General features: G+C 42.0%; 1 protein-coding gene across 1 annotated transcript; it reads left to right on the top strand.

Annotated features, from left to right (window-relative positions):
- The first annotated feature begins 1,821 nt into the window (after positions 1 to 1,821).
- Positions 1,822 to 25,044, top strand: LOC128117818 (transmembrane protein 185A-like). Its single transcript, XM_052750221.1, has 7 exons — positions 1,822 to 2,580; positions 6,826 to 6,830; positions 10,621 to 10,828; positions 18,066 to 18,149; positions 21,333 to 21,509; positions 22,111 to 22,234; positions 23,434 to 25,044. The coding sequence occupies exons 1-7, from the start codon at positions 1,822 to 1,824 to the stop codon at positions 23,676 to 23,678; spliced, it is 1,602 nt and encodes a 533-aa protein (XP_052606181.1). The 3' UTR covers positions 23,679 to 25,044.
- Positions 25,045 to 25,675: the final 631 nt, after the last annotated feature.

Here is a 25,675-nt window from a genome sequence, read left to right as displayed (position 1 = left end):
CTCAAATTGTATGGTGAACACCAATATCTGGAGCCCCTACATTTTATACAGATGCAAAAAAACAGAAAAGCAGGTTATAAATCAGGAAATTTAACTAAACTCGTTCAAAGCCTTTCTGATTCTGCCAAAAGTCAGAATTATATGCTATTCTTATGGTATTGATGGATTTTACAGAACATTTTAATATAGCTACTAACTCTGAATATGCAGAAAGAGTTGTTTTGCATATTGAAACTGTTGAATTTATATTGATGATACAAAATTGACTTTACTAATTATTCGGTTACAAAAAAACCAGGAATAGAAATCATCCCCCATATATAACAAAAATCTGATGCCATATGGGTCTGACAGATGCTCTAGCACAAGGTAATGAAGAATTTTTGATTTAATGAAGAATAATTAATCAATTATTTTAGGAAATGTGCTAGAATACTCAGAATATCATAAAATACCATGTCAATAGAAAAGGTTTGAAAAACGACTTTTCTATAACTTGGCAACAAGCCAAGGGAATTATAAGGAAATGTCCTACTTGTTTGTCAGGGACAAGGATAGAATCTCTAGTTAGTGGAAAAATACAGACCCCCGATAAGACAGGGAACTAGATATTCTTACAGTCAGGTTGCCTAGCAACAGGACATTGAGGCAGAGCCCTTGACCCTTTCACTCTGTAAACATCCTATACAAACATCCTGTTAGCTTGCCCCACCTTATGCAGATGACAGCTTCTTGCTCCCCCCCACCCTGCAGGAACTATATAAACCCTCTTGGAGAAAAATAAAGTTACACCTTGATCAGAATCTAGACTTGGTGTATTTCCTTGTATCTCCTGTCTCTATCATTCCATCCTTAGGGTGGTCGAGAACCCGTTGAAGCCCTGCAGGTGGGGCAAACTGGCGCCCAACGTGGATGAAACCACCTCTTGATGATTTGGAACGTCGTCTCCCAGAGGAAGACCAAGGCCTTGGTGAAGTTGTTGGATCCCCCTGAAATCGCCCGGTTCAGGAGGCGATCCTGGAGGAGGGTGGAGATGATGCAGGTAAGAAAGTGACCAGCCATGGGACAGGTAACTTCGTCATGAGATTTATTTATTTCTGGCCTAAATGAGCCCCTCAAGATACAAGGAACTAGGGTAAAGAAAAAAGACCTTAAAGCCTTTTTTTATTATTATTAATGACATTCTTAGGGTCTGTAAAAATTCCTGACATACAAGAGCTTATTAATACAGGAGAAAAAATCTTCAAAAAAGCCTTTTGTTCCCCCTCTACCTGCCCTAAGACCCCCCCCCCCCCCGAGCGCTTTCTGGTCTGCCTTCAGTCTGTCCCTCAGTTCACGACCTGCGCTCTATGGAAGAGGGGATGCTCATGACTTTTAAATCTAACAATCCCCAGGAGTCTGCTTTTGCCCATCCTCATCCCTCTGTTAATTTGACCTCTAACTCCCCTCTAGACTCCACCGAGGAGGCTTCCCTAGAGAAAGGGGCGGCCTCTTACCATAATCCAGACTGCCCCCCCTGCAAAAATCTCCCCTTAACACAGGAGTCCTTGGGCCCTTTTATACCACCTCAAAAATCTCCGGCAGTTCCCCCTTCCGCAATGTCCCCTCCCTATGTTTCTACATCTTCCGATTTTTGCGGGCCTATTCTTGATGAGTTGGCTCCCCCTGTCCCAGATCTTGGTTCACTGAGATGGGCCCTCCACGCTCGCAGGGAACATGTTGAGCTTTTAAGGGAATTGAAAACTCTTGACAAAGAACTTAAAGATCTTGCCCTTGAAGTGGTGGCTCCTGGTCCGCTAAAACCATCTCAAAAATCTAGTAATGCCTGTCCTGGCATTTCCTGTTACCAGGAGTCAGACCTCTGGGGACTCATCTGAGGTGGCCGCCCAGAGCGGCCCCTCAGGGGATTTGGAAGATCAAAATGAGGAGGGGGAAGAGGGGGAGGAGGAGGAGAATGAGCCGTCACCAGAGGACCCCCCACCAGGACAGACTTATCACAAATTAAATTTCCTCCTTGTTGAAAAGCTGAAATCTGCCTGTGCTCAGTATGGTCCTACAGCTCCTTTTATATTAGCCTTGGTGGAAAACCAGAGCGAACATTGGTTGACCCCTAATGACTGGTATTTTCTTGCCTGTGTGGCTCTTTCTGGGGGTGACTTTGTCCTCTGGAAAACAGAATTTACAGAAAATTGTCAAGAAGTTGCTCAAAAAAATATTGAACAGCCGTCCTCAAAAACTTGGACACTAAAGAAACTCCTCGGCAACCCCCCTTACGATACAAATGCAGCACAGGCAAAATTCCCTCCTGGCCTCCTGGCCCAGATTCAAAATGAGGGGGTCCGGGCCTGGAAACGCCTGCCCCAAAAGAGTTCGGCTACCACCTCATTGGCAAAAATTCATCAGGGCCCTGATGAACCTTTTAGTGAATTTGTCTCTTGCTTAAATGATGCATCTGAGAGACTTTTTGGGCCGAACGAACATGAAAGCACCTTTGTTAAACACTTGGCCTTTGAAAATGCAAACCCTGCCTGCCAGGAAGTCTTCTGCCCTCATAAAAACAGAGCGGACCTGTCTGAATATGTGAGACTCTGTTCAGGTGTTGGTGCCGCCCATGCCATGGGATTAGCAATAGGTGCCGCCCTCAGGGCTTCACAACAGCCTGGAGCCCGCACCTGTTATTTCTGTAAACAACCCGGACATTTCGCTAGGGAATGTCCTCAGAAAGGTCACAGCCTCGCGCGCTTAGCCCAGCAGGCTCAGGAGGCTGCCTCTATGAGGCCCCTGCCTTCCACCCTCTGCCCCCGCTGCAACAAGGGCCATCATTGGGCTACAGAATGCAAGGTCAAAAGTCAATTATCTCGGTCAGCCCCTTCCTCCACGGGTGCCAGGAAACTTCCAAAGGGGCCAGCCCCTGGCCCCAATGCCTCCAAGAGTGCACCCTGGGGTCTTGAGGTCTGCTCACCTCCTGCCTCCCCAGCCTCAACAAATTCTCCCGCCCCAGTTCCATTCTCCTCCCTCCGGAAAGCAACTCCAGGCAGTGCCGGATTGGACTTGTGTGCCACCGCCAAAACAGTATTAAACTCCCTTGAAGGGGCTCAGGTCATCCCTACAGGGGTGACAGGGCCCTTACCTCCTAATGTTTGCATGCTTGTCCTTGGCTGTGCTTCTGCGGCCCTCTGAGGGGTTCAGGTCTACCCTGGCATAATAGATAGTGATTTCACAGATGAAATTAAGATTCTGGCCACTGCTGTAAACCGCATGGTCACGATTCCTCAAGGTACATGTTTGGCACAGTTAGTTCCTCTACCCTCCTCTGTCTGTGATAATCCCTCAATTACAAACACCCCTCAGGGTCAGCTGGATTGGGCTCCTCAGACGCCTACTGGGTCCAGCCTGTTACTCAGGATTGCCCTACTCTCACCCTTACTATAGAGGGAAAGAAGTTTCAGGGTATCTTGGATATAAGGGCAGATACCACAGTCATTTTATAGTCTCACTGGCCACTGGTTCCATCCCTCACTGATTTAAAAGGAATCGGTCAGTCTAATAATCCTTTAATTAGTTCAAGGACACTTTCCTGGAAGGACAAGGAAGGAAACCAGGGGACTGTCACTCCTTTTATGGTTCCGGGCCTGCCTGTTAATCTTTGGGGAAGGGACATACTTTCACAAATGCAAGTAGTCTTATATAGCCCAAACTCTACAGTCACACAGCAAACACTAGGGATGAATTATATCCCTGGCACAGGCTTGGACAAGGCAGCTCAGGGGAGAGTCCAACTGTGAGACCAAAATGAGCCATCTTAGAAATAAGACCATAATGCTTTCACCCTAAAATTAAGGCCTAAAATTTCTCCTTTTGGGAATAGGCCATTAGTTACTGAAACCAGTCAGTTCAGAGTCCAGAAACCAGGAAGTGTAAAAGTACAGAATCACAAGGTAGTCATGAGGTAATGCCTGCCGGACTATGGAATGTCCTCTCCCTGGTTTCCAGGGTAACTGACCATAAAAATACCCCCACCTCAGGGCAGCCAATGAGAAATGGTGGCGGGCAACCACTCCCTTAGAAGTAAGATTAAGCCATGATTTCTAGAAAGTCCCTAGAAGCAAGCCAGAATTGTACCCATACTAGCACCCCTAAATGATGTAACCTTGTGATTTTTCCCTTTAAAAACTGAGCTTGCAGACAGGCGGGTGCTTCCTCCAGCCTCCACTGCGTTGGATGTATTGGATGAAGTCCCTGCCTAGGCTTGTATTTGGATATCCCAGAATTAAACCTTGCTTTTGCATTCTGGCATGCTCGTCTTTGGTGGTCTCTCTGGGGGTCACATCTGGGCACAACATTTGGGGGCTCTCCGGGATCCCCAGAGACGCCCCCGCTGGGACCCCTAAGAGCTCCGGAGGTCCATCTGCACCGATCGGTAAGAGCGCTCCATTTTCTTGTCTTTGCTTTCCTTTTACTTTCATTTTCTTATCTGAAGCCGGCAGTTGAATCTGACAGGCTCTCACCTTGGCGGACATGCCTGTAAGGTGACCCTGGAGGAGTTGGGAGACGTTCCAACCCCTCATCAGGACGCGGGGGTCCCCACAGGTCCCCCCGTCATAGGACGCCCGAGAGGGGTCCGTCTGTTAGGATGCCCGTGAGGGGTCTGTCTGTTTTGTGGGGATCGGGAGACTCTGTTGAATTGTCCCTGTCCCATCCGTATGGTCTTTGGCATAATCGAGGCTCCCTCTCTGAACTCTCGTCTGCCTGGACCATCTGTAGGGCCCTTGTTCTTCCTTTTTGACTGCCTATCTTGTTCGTCAGTGTTATTTGTTATATCTATATAAATGTATAAATATATGAGAACTGTGGCCACATGTGTGAGTGTTTTATGCCTGAGCTTGTGTATGCATTGGGACTTGTGGACCGGATTGCCAGCAGAAGGGATGGAGGCCCCTTTGGTGGTTGAACTGGCACGGACTAACCGAACTCTCCTATTGCTTCCTTGCTCTCTCTCTGAGTAGAGCACAGGCAGCAAGCAGCAGAAAGCTTGCAATGAGTCCGGCAGGCAGCAGCTACACAGCTGCTACTTCGGGGACCCAGGGTGCTGCTGAGAGGGCTAGGTGGCCCATGAGCATCACGGGGGCCTAGGCGCAGCGGGTTCGGGACCCCAGCTTGCTCAGAGAGCTTTGGAGTAGAGCCTTTACAGCACGATGCGGGTGGCGGCCAGATTGGCCCAGAGGCTGTGTGGGAACTAGGCATGGCTGCATGCTAGGGCAGGCTATGAGCAGTGTGGGGCCCAGATGTGGCCGGCAAGTTCTTGCTGGGCTCCCTTGTGGACACAGGGCAGAGCTGGCAGGAGCCAGCAGGAGCCTCCAGGAGCTCAGAGTGTGGGGGCTGGTGGAGAACTAACTGCCCCTCCAGGTTCACAGCTGTGGAGTGGCCTACAAGTCTGTGGGCCCAGCCAGGGCATGGAGTCACTTTCAGTCTGCCTTTCTCGTGTTCTTGAAAATCTGAGGTTAACAGCAATCTTTTGTCCCCATAGTGCATGCTTTCCCCGTCCTCCTCTTCCATGCTGTTGGGTGGGGCTTCCAAGACCTGCCCTGGGGCTAAAACCTGATCAAGGTCTGGCTCCAAGAATGGAATGTTACCAACAGTTTCTTGTCTGTGGTACAGTGCGGTTGCAAATTGAGAGTTATTCTTGTTATGGTATATGCATGTATTTCTGTTCTTGTTTAAAATATTGTAACTTTACAACATAGTCTAGATTACTGAGGGGAATCACAAGAAAGACTTTGGTAAGAGTTTCTGTTTTAAAAGAAAAGAAAAAGCAGAATTTGTCTAGAGTAAATGTCTGAAGGATCAAAGGAACGGACCGAGGGTACATGGAAGGTTGTAGAAAGTCAGAGGGGATGTGATGTAAACTGTTTGTTATGGTTTCTTATTCCTGCAAATACTGAATTTGAAAGTTAATTCTTGTTGGTTTTCATCTTAAGAATGGCTAATGATTCTGCAAACTGCTAATGTGTGTATGTATACAGGTATGTGACTTGAAAATGTAAGCAAGCTTTAACTGTACGTATGTATGTGTGTGTAACTTGGATCTAACTATGTGTATGTGTGCAAGTAATTATTGTTTAGAAAAACAAGCTTTAAACAGCAACTACGTGGCTCCCTCCATCTTGGCTGGTGACCTCATGGGCAGCCATGTGGCTGGCAGCCATCTTTTACTAAGGTTATAAAGATCTACTCGGGTTAACACCTAATACTTATGTCTTTACCAAGTATTCAACAGCAAGTTTCTAGAGAATTTAAATAAATGGCAACATACATTTAATAAATAAGATATTTGATTAATATTAAAGCTACACACCAATGCTTTTATACACAGGAATATACCTTGCTCTGGCAGCTAAACTTTATATAATGATTTTAAAGAACCAAAAGGGTTATAAATAAATCCCAGATATTGAACTTTGGGATTGTTTGCACTTTGGAGCTTGGTTTTACTGTATACAGATTATGACGATGCCATGTTTTCTCCCCCTTAAAGTAGAAGATACTTTATTGTTGATATTACAGAAGGCATTTGAGAGATCTTAATCTTTTAAGAACAGTTTTTATAGTTAAAAACCAATGGCTTAAAAAAATGTTTCTTCTTAACCAAGGTACGTTCAGGCTTAAGAATGTTGTATATTGATATTTTGTTTTGGTTTCTTTACTGAACCTGTATTTGATGCTAGAAGAGCTTCAACTTAAAAGCACTGTTTTTAGGCTACTTATTGTAGGCTGCTAGAGAACATAGTCAGTCATAAGTAATCAAGTTTTGTTTTTTAATTGTAGTCAGGGTAAGTAAGTACTGATGTGATATTACAGGGATAAGTTTACTCATTTACTCAGTCCCTTGCATATGTTTTCAGGGTTGAGCTTGAAACAAGTAACTAGAAACAAAGTTTGTCTATTCAGATACCTAGACAGCCCTCATACTTCAGAGATCTGCAGAATATGGCATTTAAATGTTGATCTAAAAGCTTATTATATCAGACAGGCTTCCAGATCCTAGCAGTGACCCAAGGTCTCCGAAGAAGATTCTGTATGAGGCACCACAACGTCTCTGCCTAAAATATGACAACGCTGACCACAGGGCAAGATGCCCCAGTGCAACGCCTGCCACCAGGACCCAGCCCAGACTGTGGACAAGTAGTAGGACACTAAAATTGATTGCACCCTTTTGCCTGGTCAAGGTCAGTCTTCCGTGTCCCTATTCCACAGGGAAAATACTCTGCCTTATGGGCCTTATGGTGGAAGAAGATTGATGCTGTTCTGACTGGTGCCTCCAACGTTATGGAGACCTGGGTAGGGATTGGTCCCTGTAATTTATAGGATTGGAAGCTTCTTGGTCTGCACTCAGATATAGTTTATCCTTCTCAGATTTCTGATAGTACTGATGGCTAGGCTAGCTCTAACTTTGTCAGTGTGGCAGCATCAGACAACCAGATCCTTCTGCAAGGCTATAGCTAGCTCGTTAGCTCACTTTTAGGAAAATGTTCTAAGATATAAAAGTTTAAATAAGTTATAAAGATTCAGATATGAGTCTAAAATGAGATAAGTTTCAGATTATTCTCCTGTTCTATGGTTCAGAGCTTAACATTTAGGAGTCCTGATGAGCTGGTAGAGCAATGACTACTTACTGTTCAGTCACAAGCTCAATATTTTGGATTTGTTTTAGATGTCATCTAAATATATTTAAATGTAAACCTAAAAGTGCTTCTCATCAGGCCAAAAATCTCTGTCCAATTTATACCTGGCTTTCTGGACAGAAGGAAAATGCACAAGCTTTTAACCCAAATCTGTAGTTCTTGTTGGGACTCAAAGGTATGAGTCCACTTCTGCTGTTTTACAAGATACCTATTACCTGCTTTGTCTACAATATGGATTTCAGTACAGATTGGTAATACTAATGTATATAAAACTTTTATGTCATTTTGTAAGTAGGCCTCAAAGGATCAAAAGAGTCATAAAAACCTAGACCCACTTCACAGAGGTCGAAAGGACCCCAGATAAGTATTCCTAAAGATGGTATTTTTCCTCTCTCCTGGTCTTGGGACTACTGCTTTTCCCATTACTAAGGGTATGGACCTAAGGGTTCCAAATAAGTTCATAAATTTTAACTTCTGTTCCTAGTTTAAATTTGTCACAAAAGATTTCCACTTGGCTGGCAGTCACCTCCAAGTTTCAGTCACTGACTCCACTGCTCCAGACGACTGTGAGCTCCAGACTTGCTAAAAGCTGACGTGGACCAGCCCAGCTAACATGATTCTTCCCTGTCCCTATGGGGTCAGGCAGCTACATGCTTCTGACAAATGCCCCCTTGCCCTTCGCAAACGTTTCTCATCAGTTTTTTTTTTAAAAACTTAGATGCTTGTTATGAATTTTCTTATAAAAACGGTGTGTTAGTTTAGGTGGTTTAGTGCCTAGATAGCCCACAGATGTAACCTCAGACATCCCAAATACAGAAATGCTATACCATAGCAGAATAAGAAGCATGGAAACACTCTGTATGACTTCTCCAGTTTACTTTTAGAACTAGGGTTCCCTTTCTCCTACTCTTCTAGTCCTGAGGTTAACTGGTAATGATGTCAGGGAGTGAGCTTGGTCCAAAAGCCATGAGTCCTTGAGATAGGAACTAGGGAATGAGGTAAACTGAGAATCAGATGTTATGAAAGAAGGCAGATCTTTGGGGGTCATGGAAGTGGAAGTAGCCTGGTGTGGCTGGATTCTATGGGAATCTCTCCCTTTCCTTTCTCAGAGAAAAGGGAGGCAAGGGAAGGAAGTGGAGAGTGAGGGCCATTATAAACCTCTATGAAGAAGATGAAGAATGCAGTAGTTCTTGATAGGACAATGAGGAAGGTAGACAGAGAGACAAACAGCTGTTTAAGGAAAAAAGTATAGAAGATGGGGCCACTTCAGCTTTAAAAATTCTTGATTATCAACTTTTAAGATAAGATAGGAAAAAAACAGGCAGTAGTGATGCATGTCTTTAATCCCAGCACTTGAGAGGCAGACCCAGCACTCAAGAGGCAGAGGCAGGTGGATCTCTATGAGTTCAAGGCCAGCCTGGTCTATAGAGTGAGTTCCAGGACAGCCAGGGCTACACAAAGAAACCTTATCTGGAAAAAGAAAAAAAGCTGTAGTTTAGACTGTGTAAAATGCATATCCCATAGGTATGTAGGACTTTAAAAAGGCTACACACTAAGAATCATAGCAAATGAAGGACATGCTTGTGTAAATGTTTTTTTGTTTTGTTTTGAGATTGTAATATAATCTTTTAAGATTTTATTTTTTGAGGAAGAATTTCATGGTGTAGCCCTGGCTGTCCTGGAACTTACTTTGTAGACCAGGCTGGCCTCGAACTCACAGAGATCCACTTGCCTCTGCTTCCCAAATGCTGGGATTAAAAGCATGTAACACCACTGCTCAGCTATTTTTTATTTTTAATCATGTGCCTGTGTAAATGTGTGCCCCGTGTGTGAGGGTACCTGTGGAGGCCAGAAAAGGATGATAGATTCCCGGGGCTGAGTTATAGGTGGTTGTGAGCCACCCAGTGTTGAGTGCTGAGAACTGAAGTTAAGTCTTCTGGAAGAATTGCAAGCACTCTTAAACACTGCACCATCTGTCCAGCCCCGATCCGTAGTTGTAGATCTATCTTTTTTTTTATGACCAAAATTTCAGATATCTAATATTTGTTTCTCAAAAACAAATTAACTAATTGATACTGAAAAGTTATACACATCTTTTCTCTGTTTTGATACTTTTCAAGTAAGGAAAGAAATTGTGTTTATAGCTGGCTAGATGTATGTTATACACAGGTATAGTCATTCCCCTGTGACCATTAATCAGCAGTATGCTAGTGAGTCCTACAGGAATTACCTATGACTGTTTTTTTCTCTTTGTCCTAATTTCTAGAATATTTATCACCCATAGGGCAAGTGTGTCAGGAATGGTTATCTGTATTTTGAATGAAAATTTTAGGCCTTTACAAATGCATTATAAGCATTTTCAATTTTAATTTATTAAAAGTTTTTGTTTATACAGCTAATTAAACTTATTTTGTTTGAGCACAACTTTAACTTTAATTTGCAGGTTTTAATTCATTATTATACTGGAATAAAGATTAATGAAAGACTTTTATTACTTTTTTATTTGCATTTTAAAGTAGCATCTAAGAAAAATGGCATATCTTCTTGAATGTAACCTACCCTTGCAGGTGAAGCTAAAGTTATATTTCTAGTATTGTATGAAATGTGATTTGTATTGTTTTTAATTCAATGAGAAGTGAAGATCATGAGACTTGAGATACCAGAAGTTTTTTACAACAGAAGTAATTAATAGAATAATCTTGGAAGTAACTTTTATAGTTGAGTTTAAAGTTATAAACATAAGTGTTCCTGGATATTTGAAAGATTCTCTGTTAAAGATAGGTTTAAGAGCTCTCTACTTCATCTTTGTGTTTTTTCATATTTACAGTTGAAATTCAGAATGTGAATTGAGTTGGTATTTGCTATGGACTTTTTCCTTGTACTCAGGATTCTGAACTGTGTTTTTTCTTTCTTTTCTTCTCCTTCTATCCCCTTTTAGAGCAGAAGGAGAAACATGTGTGGAATTTAAAGCCATGTTGATTGCTGTGGGAATCCATTTGCTCCTGCTGATGTTTGAAGTTCTGGTCTGTGACAGGATTGAGAGAGGAAGCCATTTCTGGCTTCTGGTCTTCATGCCATTGTTCTTTGTTTCCCCAGTATCTGTTGCAGCATGTGTCTGGGGCTTTCGGCATGACAGGTCACTAGAGGTGAGATCTGTGTATTTAATCATGTTTTTAAAATAGTTACTCTAATGTCAGTCCCTTACCCTAGGTAAGAAACAGACTAATCCTTAACTCTAGGTTGTGGTTTATAAGGGAACAAATGTCTTCAGCTTTCTCCTAGCTTTCTGTCTTATAAGCTACCTGTGTCTGTCAGTCTTGTGAAATAACCAGTAGGACTGATAGAGATATAGACACAAAGAGAGAGATTTTAAGGAATGGATCCACATGGTTGCAGAGCTGGCAAATATGAACAGACAGACAGGCTGGGGACTCAGCAGGAGTTGACACTCCAGATTAGAGGCTGACTTTCTTCCTTTCCAGGAAACCTTAGACTTTGCATTTAAAGCCTCCAACTGTGGATAAGGGCCACTTACCCTACAGTATTGAGAATAATCGCCTTTAAAAACTTGATGCTGTCACAGCAACACATACCCTGGTATTTAATTAAATAACTAGTATAATAGTCCATCTGAATTAATACATAAAATTTAACTCTTTCACTACCTAATCCCCTATGATGTCACTCCTTAGCTGTCATCTGATTGGCTTGTCTTGATATGCCCATGTGTTATTTATTCTTTCAGCAAATATTTTTTTCAAGTATCTATATAGGCAAGCCCTTTAGGCCCAAGAAGAGGAGATATAGAATTAAATTACAATACTAAGACTGGTAATAGTAATAGTGAAAACAATTGTAGATGATATGCATAATATTCTTAATCTGACTGGGCCAAGCATTTGGATGGTCACCTCATAAATAGCAGCAACTTAGTAAACGTTTCCAACAATCTTATGAGAGAGGTGCAGTTGTTTTCCTGAGAAGGATAATTTATTCATGGCTACACATTAAGGAGAAGGGCCAGAATTCCATTTTAGTCAGCCCAATCCAAAGTCAGAGCATTTAACTACAAAGGAACTGAGGCCCAAAGCAATGTGCTAACAGATTTAGAGGACAATGGGAAGTGATAGAAACCTGCCCATACACATACACACTTCTTATCTGATATTTCATTTTTCCATGGTTTTAGTTACTTGTAGTTAGCTGTGGTCTGAAAATGTAATATCATAAAATAAAATGTTTGGGAGAAAGATAAAAGATCACATAAATGCTACCTTGATTATAGTATTTTGTTAGAGTTCTGTTTAGTGATTATTGTTGTTAACCTCTTACTGTTACTAATTTATAGATTAAACTTTTATCATAGGTATGTGTACATTTGGAATAAAACAATACATAAAAGGTTTAGTATTGTCTGCAGTTTTGGACATCTACAGGGAATTGTAGAGCATATCCCCCACAGATAAAGTACAGAGTGTGACTGCAAATGTCTTGTTTTGACCTGTGCAGGTAAAGAGGAGACTGCAGCTCATCTGGAAGGAACATAAAGGATTAGAAGCTGAACCTAGGTGTAGGTTTAAAAGAAAAGTCCCAAGAGAGAGGAATAGTGATAGAGCTAGGCCACAGGAACAGTACATAGAGTATCAAGAAGGACTTGGTCTTGATGGATGGGGATCTTACTATTATAGAAGTGGTGAAAATCCATGGAGTGAGTGTGGCTGGTAGAGACAGGTACACTGTGGTGGGAGAGTACCTTTCTCAGCCCACTTTTACATTCTCTGTTGTTCCTAACAACCTTCAGTAAACCCAACCACTTCTTTTTTGTATTACTTGCCTCTGGCTGCTTACCAGAGACTACTGAAAAAAGTCACCTGACTGATGGATAAAACCATCATAGGTTTATGGTCTGCAGCTTCAGCCAGATATTGGCTTAACAGGGCTAGCACATTCTCGACCTCAGAGAGTAAATATTGATTTGTGGTTAGGAATGGAGAAAGCTGTGTTCTCATTATGGGTAAAACACAGGTATGCACACAGTATATTATCTACAAAATATATACAGCACTAAAATTTCATGAGAGGTACACCTAGGAAACAAATGTAACAGTGGTTCTTAGAGTTGGGGAGTCAATAGGGAAGCAATAGATCTAAGTGGTGCAGTCTAGTACCATCTGTTTGTGCATATGACCTCTAATTTCCCAGAGATATTTGAGGCTTTGCCCTTTTTAAAAACCTTCATGTTCTCCATCTTCTCTCTTTGCAGGCCTGTCTCCTCAGCATTTGTTCTGGAAGTTGGTCACACTTATCCCAGAAACTTTGCACTTTGTGCCCTCTCTTTCTGTCTCTATGTCTCTCTCTGTCTCTCTCTCTCTCTGTCTCTGTCTCTCTGTCTCTGTCTCTCTCTCTCGCATCTGAAAAAGGAAGTTGTCATGTTTTTCCTTTCTATTTACAAAGCAGCTCTTCCATACTACTCTGTTTCCAATGCCTTAGTCCTTACTTAATCTATACTTACTCAGCCCTACTCCACATTCTCCAGGACCTGGCACAAGTGCCTGGGGCCCAGTACAGTAGGTTCCTTTCAGTAATTTATCTTTTCAGACCACTGACCACTGTATGTTAGCTTTTGCACCTCAGTGACCAAAATACCTCAGAGAGACAGTTTAAAAAAAAGATTAAAATGTGACGAAGTAATTAACCTTCCAGAAGAACTTTCATCATTCAGTCTTTAGAATAGATATTGCTGGCAGCTTTTAGTGATATTTACAGTGAGAATTGAGAGCAAAAGGCAGAACAAAAAGGGTTGAAAAAACCCTACAGTTAGGGTTTTGTACTAGTTATTTTTCTGTTGCTATGATAGCACCCTGACCAAGGCAACTCATAGACGAGTTTATAAAGGAAAGCATTTAATTAGGGACTCACTTACAGTTCAGAGGTTAGTCCATTATCATCATGGTGGGGAGGATGGTGGCATGTTTAGATGGATAAGAATCCATGATGACAGAGACAGGAGGCGTGATGGCAAGAGCAGGAAGCTGAGATGTCACATGCTCAATTTCAGTCATGAAGCATAGAGAGAAAATTAGAAGAAGCAGGAGGCTTTTAATCTCAGATCTTATCCCCAGTGACATCCTCCCTCCAGCAGGGCTATACCTCCTAAACTTACTAAGATAGTACCATAAACTGGGGACCAAATGTTCAAATGTGTGAGACTGTAAGGGGCATTTCTCATTCAAACTACTATGGGTGTAAAAGACCATGTGAAGTTGAGGGCTTTGTAGGAATTACAGTTTCAGTGGTATAAAATTACAAACTCATTTGAAAGATTTTTCTTTCTTTTTCTTTTTCTTTTTTTTTTCCATCCAGGCATTTAGTGGCTGCTGTAGCCATGGTGTGAGCAGTGGTAGACCTTGGTGTCATCCACATATTGCTAATTTTGAAGGCAGAATGCAGGAGTTACCAAGTCACAAAGGATTCTACTCATATTTCAAAAAAAAAAAAAGCCTGTGGTGCCTGGTGATATGTGCCAGTTTCAGAATCCCAGCAAACAGCCCCTGGTAGGACAATGTGCAAAGCTATGAGAGGGAAGCCAAAATTCAGTGGAGACCCCAAGATGTTAGATATACCAAGAATGTGGAATATCTGTCAAGGAAAGCTATGGAAAATGAGGAGAGAGGTTTTCATAGAGATATAAAGGAGAACCTAGGACCTGCCAGTGGGCTCCATTTTGAGAGAGTAGAAGGGAGCTTATTCCAGGCATACTAAGGAATAGAGGTGAGAGAAACTGGTCAACCAAGTCGACCCCAGAGTAGCCAAGATGTTCCTAGACTAGAAACAGGAGAGAAATATAGAAGCTAGGGAATGGGAGACTTTGCACAAAGATAGCCTGAACCGGGACTACATCTTCATCTCTCAAACTATGCACTGCTGAGCGATGACTCACTGATTAAGTGCTTGCTGGGAAAGATTAAGGACCTGAGTTCACATGCTGTCTAAGTGTTCCATTGCTGTGAAGAGACACTATGACCAAGACAACTCTTACAAAGTAAAGCATTTAATTAGGGACTCACAGTTCAGATCATCATGGTGAAGAATATGGTGACATGCATGCAGGTGTGGTGTGGAGAAGGAGCTGAGAACTTTCCAGATCCAGAAGTGTGCGGGGAGACAGACAGACAGATGGAATGGGCCTGGCCAAAAAAAACAAAACAAAATAAAAAACCAAACAAAAAAAACCCAAATCCCGCAAATCCCACCCCCATCCAGTAATATACTTCCTCCAACAAGGCCATACCTCCCAATCCTTGTAATCCTTTGAAACAGTTCCACTCCTTGGTGACTAAACATTCAAATATATAAGCCTATAGGGGCCTTCTTATTCAAAACCACTACAGATCCCTAGAATCCATGCAAAAGCCAGACCTAGAGGCATATGCCTGGAATCCCAGTGCAAGGAGGCAGAAATAGGCAGCTCCTGAGGGCCTTGCTGTCTAACTAATCTAGGCAATAGGTTAGCTTACAGGTTTTATAAGAGACCCTGTCTCACAAAATAAAGTAGGAGCCTGATATGGTGGCACACACCTTTAATCCTGGTACTCAGGAGGCAGAGAACAGATAGATCTCTGAGGCCAACCTGTTCTACATAGTGAGTTCCAGGCCAGCCAGGGCAACACAGTGAGACCCTGTCTCCAAATAAATAAGTAAATAAATGAATTGGATGGAGAAGTTAAGTAACTGAGGAAGATATCCAATGTCAACCTCTGGACTCCATATGTACCATGTGAGTGAGTCCTCTTGCATACATACATACATACACACACACACACACACACACACACACACACACACACACACACATGCACACAGTAAATAATTTCTTATAAACATGCACTGAGGTGCTCTCATCATCCTAGTGAACTCAGTGCACCAGGAAAACTGACTGATACCTGTACCATGCACACTCCTAGCTTGAAATTGAAATTGAAAAACTCCTAGTTTGTAGTTTTTTCCCCTTATCTTCCACTGTATTACCTGTATTGGTGCAACAATATAAAAGCAGAATTTTTAGCAGTTGTTATGACTAAAAGGTGGTATTATTGGAAGATGTGGGTGAAGAGCTGGTAGAGAACTCTCTAGATTAAAAATATGTTTATAGACAAGGGCGAAATCTGTTACCAGAAGAAAGCAGCCTGGGGACCTTTGAGTGCAAAGGGTCATCCATCATCAAGGGACTAGAGCTATGGAATTGGTTTTTGGAGAGTTGGTGAAAAAAAAATGGGCCGGATTTAGAAAGTCATAATGTAAATACAGAGTAAGTAAGGCCTTCATCAGAAGGTTGGCTGGGAGAATGGGCAGAATGTGATGATTAAATATGAGAATGTGTACACCACAACTGGCTACTGTGTTGTCTTACAGTGATGAAAAAGGGAGGGACAGGGTTCAGGAGACAGTGAGCTCAGTTTAATGGCAGGTGCTTTGTAGATGGAAGTTTCTCTGGTCCTGCCTTGCCCTGTGGTCCTAGCAAATCTCTCCTACCTGTGGTCCTGCAGCCACTTATAAAATAATCACTCAGAGGTTTATATTAATTACAAACTGTTTGATCTGTGGCTCAGGCTTCTTACTTGCTAGCACTTGCATCTTAAGTTAACCCATTTCTATGAATTTATATATCGCCACGTGGCCAGTGACTTACTGGTACTTCTATAACTTGCTTCTCCTGGCTGCAGCTTGCAGCTTCTCCTCTGACCCCACCTTTCTCCTCCCTATATCCTTGCTTGGATTTCCTGCCTAGCTATAACCTGTCTTGCCATAGGCCATAGCAGCTTCTTTATTAACCAATGGTAGCAACACATATTCACAACATACAGAAAGACCATCCCACAACAGTGCTTTTAGGAGAGTCATGTGGCACCTGCACACTGGACCTGTTGTACAGAATTAAGGCTAACTTGCAGGCAGATTTCAGAACCAGTCACTAGGCAATATGGTAAGCTGCAGTGTTGCTTAAACTTTTCCCCACCCCAGGTGGTGTGAATGAGTGTTTATGTGTGATTCACTAGTAGGGATCTAGTTTGGGGTACTAGAAATGTAGCCATGTAAGGAATGGAAAGGGAGTCTAAGAAGAAATCTCTGAGTACTCACAGGATATCAAGACTGTACAGTAGGATTCTTGAAGCTCAGATAGTAGTACAAGAAAGAAGGATTGGCCAACCATAAACCATTCTTCAAATATCCCAGTAAGATGCGGATACAAATATTCTACCTATTGGTACTGAGGGCCTTTGTGAAGGCAGTTTCTTTGAGGGATGAGAGTTGTCAGTAGCTTGGAATCTAAGATGAGACAATAGGGCCTCATGTAGCCATTCCTGTCACACAGAGCTGCACTGAAGCAGAAAAGGGGGTTAGGGTAGGGGTGCTGAATTACAAGAAAGGTGAACTTACTTGTATGTGGACATTTTGGGTTTAATTAGAAATGGGCAATATCTTAGAGTTTCTACTGCTGTGAAGAGACACCATAACCACGTCAACTCTTACAAGAAAAACATTTAAGTGGGGCTGGCTTACAGTTTTTGGGTTCAGTCCATTATCATCATGGCAAGGAGTATGGCAGCATGTAGGCAGACATGGATGCTGGAGTAGTAGCTGAGAGTCCTGCATCTTGCAGGCAACAGGAAGTTGACTGAGATACTGGGTGGTATCCTGAGCATAAGAAACTTCAAAGCCTTCCCCCATAGTGACACACTTCCTCCAACAAGGACATACCCACTCCAACAAATCCACACCTCCCAGTAGAGCCACTCCCTATGAGATTATGGGACCAATTGCATTCAAACTACCACAGGCAACTAGTTTCTTACTGGGAAAGGTCAGTAGCATAGTCAGAAACCAATGCAACACCAAATCTATAAGAGTTGGATTGAGGTGAGACGGTCCTCAAGGAATTGGAAAAGAAGGCATGGGATTTAGGGCAGAGTCCTGGGTAGAAGTAAAAAGAAGTTTGAGGGTGATAATAAGTATAGATGATTGCCAGTAGGAGCAGAAAGGAGGCTTGGAGGAAATCTACTGCAGATTACCTATTTTTTCTTTCTTTTTTCAAAAAAGGTCACTGTCTGGCCAACAGCACTCAGATCTTGAACAACGAAATGGCCAAGGCACCAGCTGACCATAAGGATGAGACAAAAGACTTGTGCACAATTCCCCTAAGCATGATACTACTGTGTTTTTCTGTTGGCAAAAAAACAAAAAAACAAAAAACAAAAAACCAGAAGCAGTACAGTAGTGTTAACATTTTACCATATTATAATTTGCATTGCCTACTAGTGTGTTAAACAAATAACCACTATGTTAAATGCAACTTGTTTAACTGGTTCTTTTCTTCATTTTTAGCTAGAAATCCTGTGTTCGGTCAACATTCTCCAGTTTATATTCATTGCCTTAAGACTGGACAAGATCATCCACTGGCCCTGGCTTGTATGTAGCTTTTTAAATCCTTAAACAAACATTTTATTATAAAAGTAATTTATATTTATTGCAGGAGGCTTATGAAAACCAAGCAAGCATGAACAGCAGCCTAATGATAGTACCAACACTGGGAGCTAACATAGTGGGTTTTGTTCCCTTATACACAAGCTGTTGAGGCTCCTCTGTGTGTAAGATTTTGTATCCTGCTCTTTTGTTTTAATATAGTATAAACATTAGCTCAGATCAATAAATACCATTGTAAATATAACATTCTTTATTGATTCATAAAAGTTGCATTTATGAAACATCTTGTTTCTAGATGTTTCTGTTGCCACTAGTATTTGTAATTTCAAAATGTTCCCATGTATACATATTCTTAAGTTTTCAGAATTTCTAACTGGCATCCTAGTTATATTTGTTTATGGGGAACAGTCAGACTTTTCATTGTGTATTTATAATATGTAATAATTAAATCAGCTTTATTACCATATCTATTACCTCAGACGTTTGTCATTTATTTGTGCAAGGAATGTTCAAAATGCTATTCTCTTTTAGCTATTTTGAACCATTTAATTATTATCAATCATAATTATCCTGCTGTTCTATAAACACTACAAGAATTTTTTTTATCTCAAACCTCTGGTGTGTTTTGGGGTATAAAAATCCTTGTTTAATATTTTCTTGTTTTCTTTGAAAGTATTCTAGAAAAAGTATTACTGAGTTATAAAACGGAAACTTTTTAAAGATTTTTTTAAGATTTTATTATTTTTATGTATATGAGTATTTCCCTGAATGTATGTCAGTGTAATATATACCTTTAGTGGCCAAGGAAGCCAGAAGAGAGGGCATAAGATTCCCTGGGACTGGAGCTACAGATGGTTGTGAGGCACCATGTGGGTATCGGGAATTGAACCCAGATCCTCTGTAAGTCCAGCAAGCACTCTAATCCACTGAACCATCTCTCTAGCCCCAAGATTGAGACTTTTTAACAGATTTATTTCCTATATTTATGTGTAGTTGCAAAATAATGGGGTTAATTTTGACATTTTCACATGAATAGCATTCATTATTGCTTGCCTAAATTTGTCCCCATTAACCTCTCTTGTTCCCCCATCCTGCTAGCTCTTTATCCTCTCCAAACAGATACCTTATACTTTCATGTCATATATACATGTTTAAATCTAATTCCACATATAAGAGAAAACATATATTTGTCTTTCTTTTACCATGTTTTACTCTCTTTTGTCCTTTCCTTTAGACCTCTTCCTTAGCTCAGTTGGTAGAATGTTTGCCTAACATGCACAAAGCCCTGGGTTCAATTCCCATTACTGAATAAGCCAGGCCAGGTGGTACATGTTTATAATACTAACACTTGGGAAGTGTAGACAGGAGGATCAGAAGTTCAAGGTCAGCCTTGGCTACATGCAAGTTCAGGGCCAGCCTGTGCTACATGAGACTGTATCTCAAGGGGTTATACCAGTGTTTTAAATTTTGGATGGATTGTGTTTTCTTTGATGCTTAATGCATATTTGGGGGGGCGGTGCATGTGTGTCCATCCATTTGTGTATGCTGGGAAAAAAGAAATCTTGAATTCCACATTAAGTAGAGGGATCCTGACCCTTAACCCTGTACAGAGCCAAATGGATGAAGCAGTCTGACTACATATATCTTATAATTGGTGAGAACAAAAGAAGCTGTTAAAATCACTATTCTTCTACTCATGAAAGGAGTATCAATAAATTAATGCCATCACAGATGTGCTTTAGAAGAGCTATTGGAAGCTATACATTGACAACTTTGTGGCAAAACTTGTAATCAAGAACTTTAAGCTACTCAAGAGGCCTAAAAGTCATGGAACAATGCAAATCACAGGTGTAAGATAAGATGTCAAAATTTTAGCACTCTTAGAGGAAAAGGTAGGAAAAATCTTTAAAGCCTGTAATTAAGTGAAGCATTCTTTATAAATGGCACCAATAATATGATCTATAAGACAAAATTATAAATTTAGACTTTGTAAAATAAAATAAAGGAAAAGACAGATTACTGGCTGAGGAAAAGGTTTTGCAAGTACATGTCAAAACTTTGACTTCTGACTAATATATACAAAAGACTTGATTAAAAAATAAGGACTTACTCATGTGCACACACACACCCCATACACATACACATAGGTGATTGATGTAGTGAGTGGCTGTATTGTTGAATAACTCCAAGTGAGAATAATAGTGAAGAAGTGAGCAAGAATGAGACTGAAGGAGAAAGTCTGCAAGTGAATGTGAGAGTGGAGATGTGTGAGAAAGTGTGAATGAAACTTTGGCAGAATGAGAATATAACAGTGAGGGAGAATTCTTATGTTGAATAGCTAGACAGAGAGAGACTGAGTGAGTATGAGGGATTATTTGAGTAAAGGAATATGTGAATGAGTGATGGGAAGAAGTGGGGATGTAAATGAGAGTAAGTATGAAGAACTGAGTGAGAAAGTGACTGAAAGCAAGGGAGTGTAAATGAGTGAGAATAAGTAGTGAGGAAGAGACAGAGTGGCCAAGACAGTGGAGGAAGAAATGATTCTGATGTTATGGAACATGTGTATGAGTGAGAATGAGTAGGAGTGGGAGAGATAATTATATGAATGTCCAAGAATGAGGGAAAATGAATGGAGTGGCAGTGGGTATATGAGGGACAGTGAGAAACTATGAATGAACATGATAGAGTGAATGACTGTGGGAATGAGGGGATGACCAGGTGTGCATGCATGATTGAATAAGTGATTGAGAGTATATGTATAATAGTGAACATGTTAGTGACTGAGTTAGAGAGCAAGAGACTGAATCTGGGAATAAGTGACTGAGAGTGAAGGAGTGTGGGAGTGACTGAGAGTGAGGAAGCATGGGAGTGAGCGAACAATGAAATGGGTGACTTGAGAGTGAGGGAGTGTGTTAAAAAAAAAAAACAAACTTAAAATATGGAAGTTTGTCACCTAAAGGGAAGCGGGCCTAAGGACAGCATTTCCTGGATAGAATCTCATGGTGAATATAATGTTTCCCATGCTATCTCTATGGTAGTCCTGGGCAGGAGGACTATCTGTAGCCATGCTTCCCCTTGAATACCTGAACACAGCCAGAAAAATGATAATGGTAGCCACCAGAGGACACAGGGAAGCTCTGAAGACACTGTGTTTCTATTCCTCTGCAGGTTGTGTGTGTTCCTCTGTGGATCCTCATGTCCTTCTTGTGCCTGGTGGTCCTCTATTACATCGTTTGGTCTGTTCTATTCCTGCGCTCTATGGATGTGATTGCAGAACAACGCAGGACACATATAACCATGGCACTGAGCTGGATGACCATTGTCGTGCCTCTTCTTACTTTTGAGGTAAGCTTTCAACAGGAAACCTCTTGTGCTACCACACCCCACCCTTATCTGGGACGTATCTGGCATAGCTAGGTAGGTATGTATACTGCTATCCTTGTGGGAGACAAAAATTCCAGAGGGAATTTAAGACAGTGAGAATGTGTTTGCAGAACTCATAGCCAGCAGTACAACTCTGTAGCTACAAGGCATCTGCCCATGTCCACCTTCTGCTTTCTAAAAGTGTTGGATATCCTGGTTTTGTATTGAGTTTGGTGGGGAATTCTAGACTAGATACTGTAATCAGAGGCTTTTCTTTGTCCCGCCTGGTCCCCAAGATACTATTTACTCCTTTGAACAAACCCTGGGAGGAGTTTCTCATAAAACTCCTGGCAGTGGGAATCTTTCAGCTGGATGGACTTTTGTTTGGCTCTAGGGAAGGATGCAAAATCTCCCATGGTCTTTTCTCCCTGGATAAATGGTTTGTTACTGTTACCTATAGTGGCCTTCCCTCTTCCCAGACATGACATGTGTGACATAGGGAAGGGTTATAACAGAGACATCTGCAGACTTGGTCCATTTTCTGGTGACACATCAATACCATCTTGACTTTGTCTTTTTCTAGATCCTGCTGGTTCACAAACTGGATGGACACAATGCTTTCTCCTGTATTCCAATATTTGTTCCCCTGTGGCTCTCATTGATCACACTGATGGCAACAACATTTGGACAGAAAGGAGGAAACCACTGTATGTCCACAGACTAAGAAACTGTGTGTGTGTTGGGCGGGGGAGGTCTGTGCCTGTGCTATGCTTTATGAAAGGATGAATCTTAGGACCCCGGTTTAGAAGTTGTTATGGGTACTTCAAAGATGAGGAAGGAGAGTGGTGCTCCACAGGAAGGGCATGCTTTCACATTTGCTTTGGGATGCTAGTCTGTATTATACCTCATTTCCAGTGCACAATACAAGTAGACAAGTAGAGGTAGGACCAAACATGGCAGGTGTCTTTTTGAGTTCCCATTCTATCCTCCTTAAAAATGGGCTCTAGATCCTTTCTGGATCCATGAAAAACCCACATTTCCCAACAAAATGACAAGAGTCATCCCAGGTCCATTTCTACCCATCTCTCAATGCAATAGAATCTTTTCCATTTCATGGAGCTAGACTACTATGTCTTAACTAATATACTATGGCATGCACTTTGGAGGTGGTCTTTGAGTAGGGTACCATCCTCATAATGCTGTGAGCTCTACTATATGTAACCCAGAGAACTGCCCATCTGAGCAGCCTTAGAAGGGAAAAGCCTAAACTGTAGTGGAGGCTGGGCTGCTATTTGTATTCTGGGAGAGCCAACACCAGGCTGACAGTCACCTATAAAATAGGGAGAGCACACCCCAGTGACCTTGTTTGAGGGGTTCCCATAAACTCAGACTCCACTCTGGCCAATTCCTTCTTATGTCTACTCAGATTTCAGATGATTATAGGAATACTTTGCTTAAATATCACTCTGTCCACCAAATAGTTTAACCTGGATCTAGAAGATTGGATGAAGGTGGCATGGTCTAGGTTTTACCAGTGTTTGAGAATTGCTATCATAGTCAGTGGCTCTGCAACTCCAGCTTCCATCTGAAATAATAGTTGGCTAAGTAAAGCTGTACTCTTTAGCCTACCTCACCAGTTTTCAACCATGAGCTCGAATTGGAGGCTGGAGAGTCACTTCCCAACAGGGACCTGGGCATGCTGCCACCACTGGCCTGGGGGCCCACTCTGAGAACTTTGGAGCTGGAGGTCTACAATCCTCTGCTTATTGGGCAATTAGATCCTGGCTAGCCTTCACTTCTGAGGAAACTGAGTGAAGTGATACATAGTACCAGTAAAACTCATTGTTCATGAAAGAAATGTGACATGAAAACCTAGTGTTTGAAAGGAAAATTTCTTATTTTTCAGGGTGGTTTGGTATTCGCAAAGATTTCTGCCAGTTTCTGCTTGAAATATTCCCATTTTTGAGAGAGTATGGAAACATTTCATATGATCTCCACCATGAAGATAATGAGGAAACAGAAGAAACTCCCATTCCAGAACCTCCTAAAATTGCACCTATGTTTCGCAAGAAGGCCAGGGTAGTCATCACCCAGAGCCCTGGCAAGTATGTCCTCCCTCCACCCAAATTGAATATTGAAATGCCAGACTAAAGCGCACCTCTGGGGCTGGAGTATGAATGCACTGGAACGCACACTCCTACTTCCCTTGCCCCTGACCCAGGCCTGGAACTGTGGACCTCCATCTGAAGCCTCATTTTCATCGAGTGCCAACCAGCCACTCATAACAGAACATAGGTGGCAGGAACTAAGGTGTCTATCAATATGGATGCCAGTGACACATCAGAGAATCCACTTCTTTCTGTATGGGTACCTGAAGTGTATTCTCATTTCTGTGGTACCCACCTAAGGATGACTGCTGCCTAGACCTGCAGAAGGCACATCTGTGGTCTTGGCAAATTTTCTAGTGCTAAATTCCATCAAAGTATTGAAAGATGTGGTTCTTATGGGACCACTTCCATTTGTGGCTCAACTGTGCTGCTATAGGTAGCCAGTAGGGACTGTAACTAAGTCTTTATACACCTGTTGTGTTCAGATACAGTCCAGCCTTGCTTTCCCTGTACCTGCTGTACAGAAATTTCGCTTTAGGCAGGATGACAGCAGGTTTGCAGGGCTTCACCAGTGAGCCCTTCCCAATGGCATGATTCCATGCCTGTATAGTATTTATACAGCTATTTTAGCATTGTAATATACAGTGTCAAATCCTACTTCTGTACAGCATATTCTCTGTTAAAGTATTTTTTTACAAGCTTGTGCTGGAGATAGATGGGTTAAGCCACGGTAGAAGCAGATGGCTCAAATGCTTTGGCCTAGACAGATGCCCCACCTTCACTTACTATGACCACCAACACCCTGGAGTTCCTTCTCTTGTGTAGTAGCTGCTCCTGCTAGCACAGCTTCCACAAGTGAGTAAAGGTCTGTGCTTTTTCAATATGGAGGTGGGAAAATAAGCTTAAAATCCCAAGAAGTGACCCCTTGAGACCAGGGCACAGGAGAAGGTTGCCAAGGCAAGTCAGAATAGCCAGGGACTTCTGTCTGAGTCCAGAGAGGTCTGCCCACCTCCAAGAAAAATTAGACATATTGGTACTTAGATGTCATCACCTGTCAGCAGTTTCTCCAGGTTCTGTTGGTATAGCCAGCCCAAAACCCATCATACAGGAACAATAACCTTTAGTCTAAATCAAATGATTCACAATGGAAGTAAAGGGAGCATTGATCTTCCTGATCAGGAGGTGCAATGGATTTTCATGGTCACCTGATCAGTGGCTTCAGTCACATGTAATTGAATTCTAATATGACCCTGATCCTACCCCTGGCACAGGCCTCTAGCAAGCCTGTTCTGTTTCAGGAGAAAGGGGGAACAGAGTGTAGCATTTTTTGCCTGGTTTGTTAAAAATGTGGTTAAATCCACTATTTTTGCTCCTGTAGTTGCTCAATAAAGTTGTTCATTTTACACGTGTATGTGTGTATTTCACTTTATGGGGAAACTGAAATTATTCTCACCCTATGCCAAGAACATCCTCTGGCTGCCACAGGCAAGTAAAGTAGGCAGGTAGGGTGAGCATCCTTCACTGAGTCTCTTCATGCAGCAGTAGAGGGTATACAAAGGGGGGAAAAAAAAACACCTGCCATCCATCTGTAGTGGCTGCATGATGGCCTTTTGCCATAGTGAAAGCTTTGGAGGCCTACTAGACTGTTCCTAGGTTCTAGAACATGCCTGCAATTGCAATGCACAGTTTTGTCTAGCTCTCTTAGCTGTCCCTGCAGTTCAAGAAAAATTTTACTGGGTGATCTTTCAGGTCATGGTTGACAGCAATTGACAGGCAAATCAAACAATTGCTGTTGGTAAGAAATACCCTGCATGTAGCCAGAGATAAGGCATTAATTCTTTCCTTAGATTTCAGAAAATGCCTTGTTAAGTCAAAGCAGTAGCTGAAACTCAACTTCCAAGTGCTTGACTCCTGTTTTATGCACCATCAGTTCTCTTCTCCCTGTGGGGAAATTAAGAGGTTTCTGCTGCTACTGCTTAAGCCTACTGCTCCCAAAGGCCTGGGACTCTGAGGTCACTATGTCTCCGTTGTGGAGATTTT

This window comes from Peromyscus californicus, unplaced genomic scaffold (genome assembly GCF_007827085.1).
Source record: "Peromyscus californicus insignis strain IS unplaced genomic scaffold, ASM782708v3 Scaffold_10__1_contigs__length_136768540, whole genome shotgun sequence".
NCBI classification, from domain to species: Eukaryota; Metazoa; Chordata; class Mammalia; order Rodentia; family Cricetidae; genus Peromyscus; species Peromyscus californicus.
Note: the sequence above shows the minus strand (reverse complement) of the source record. Positions and strands in the feature narration are given on the sequence as shown.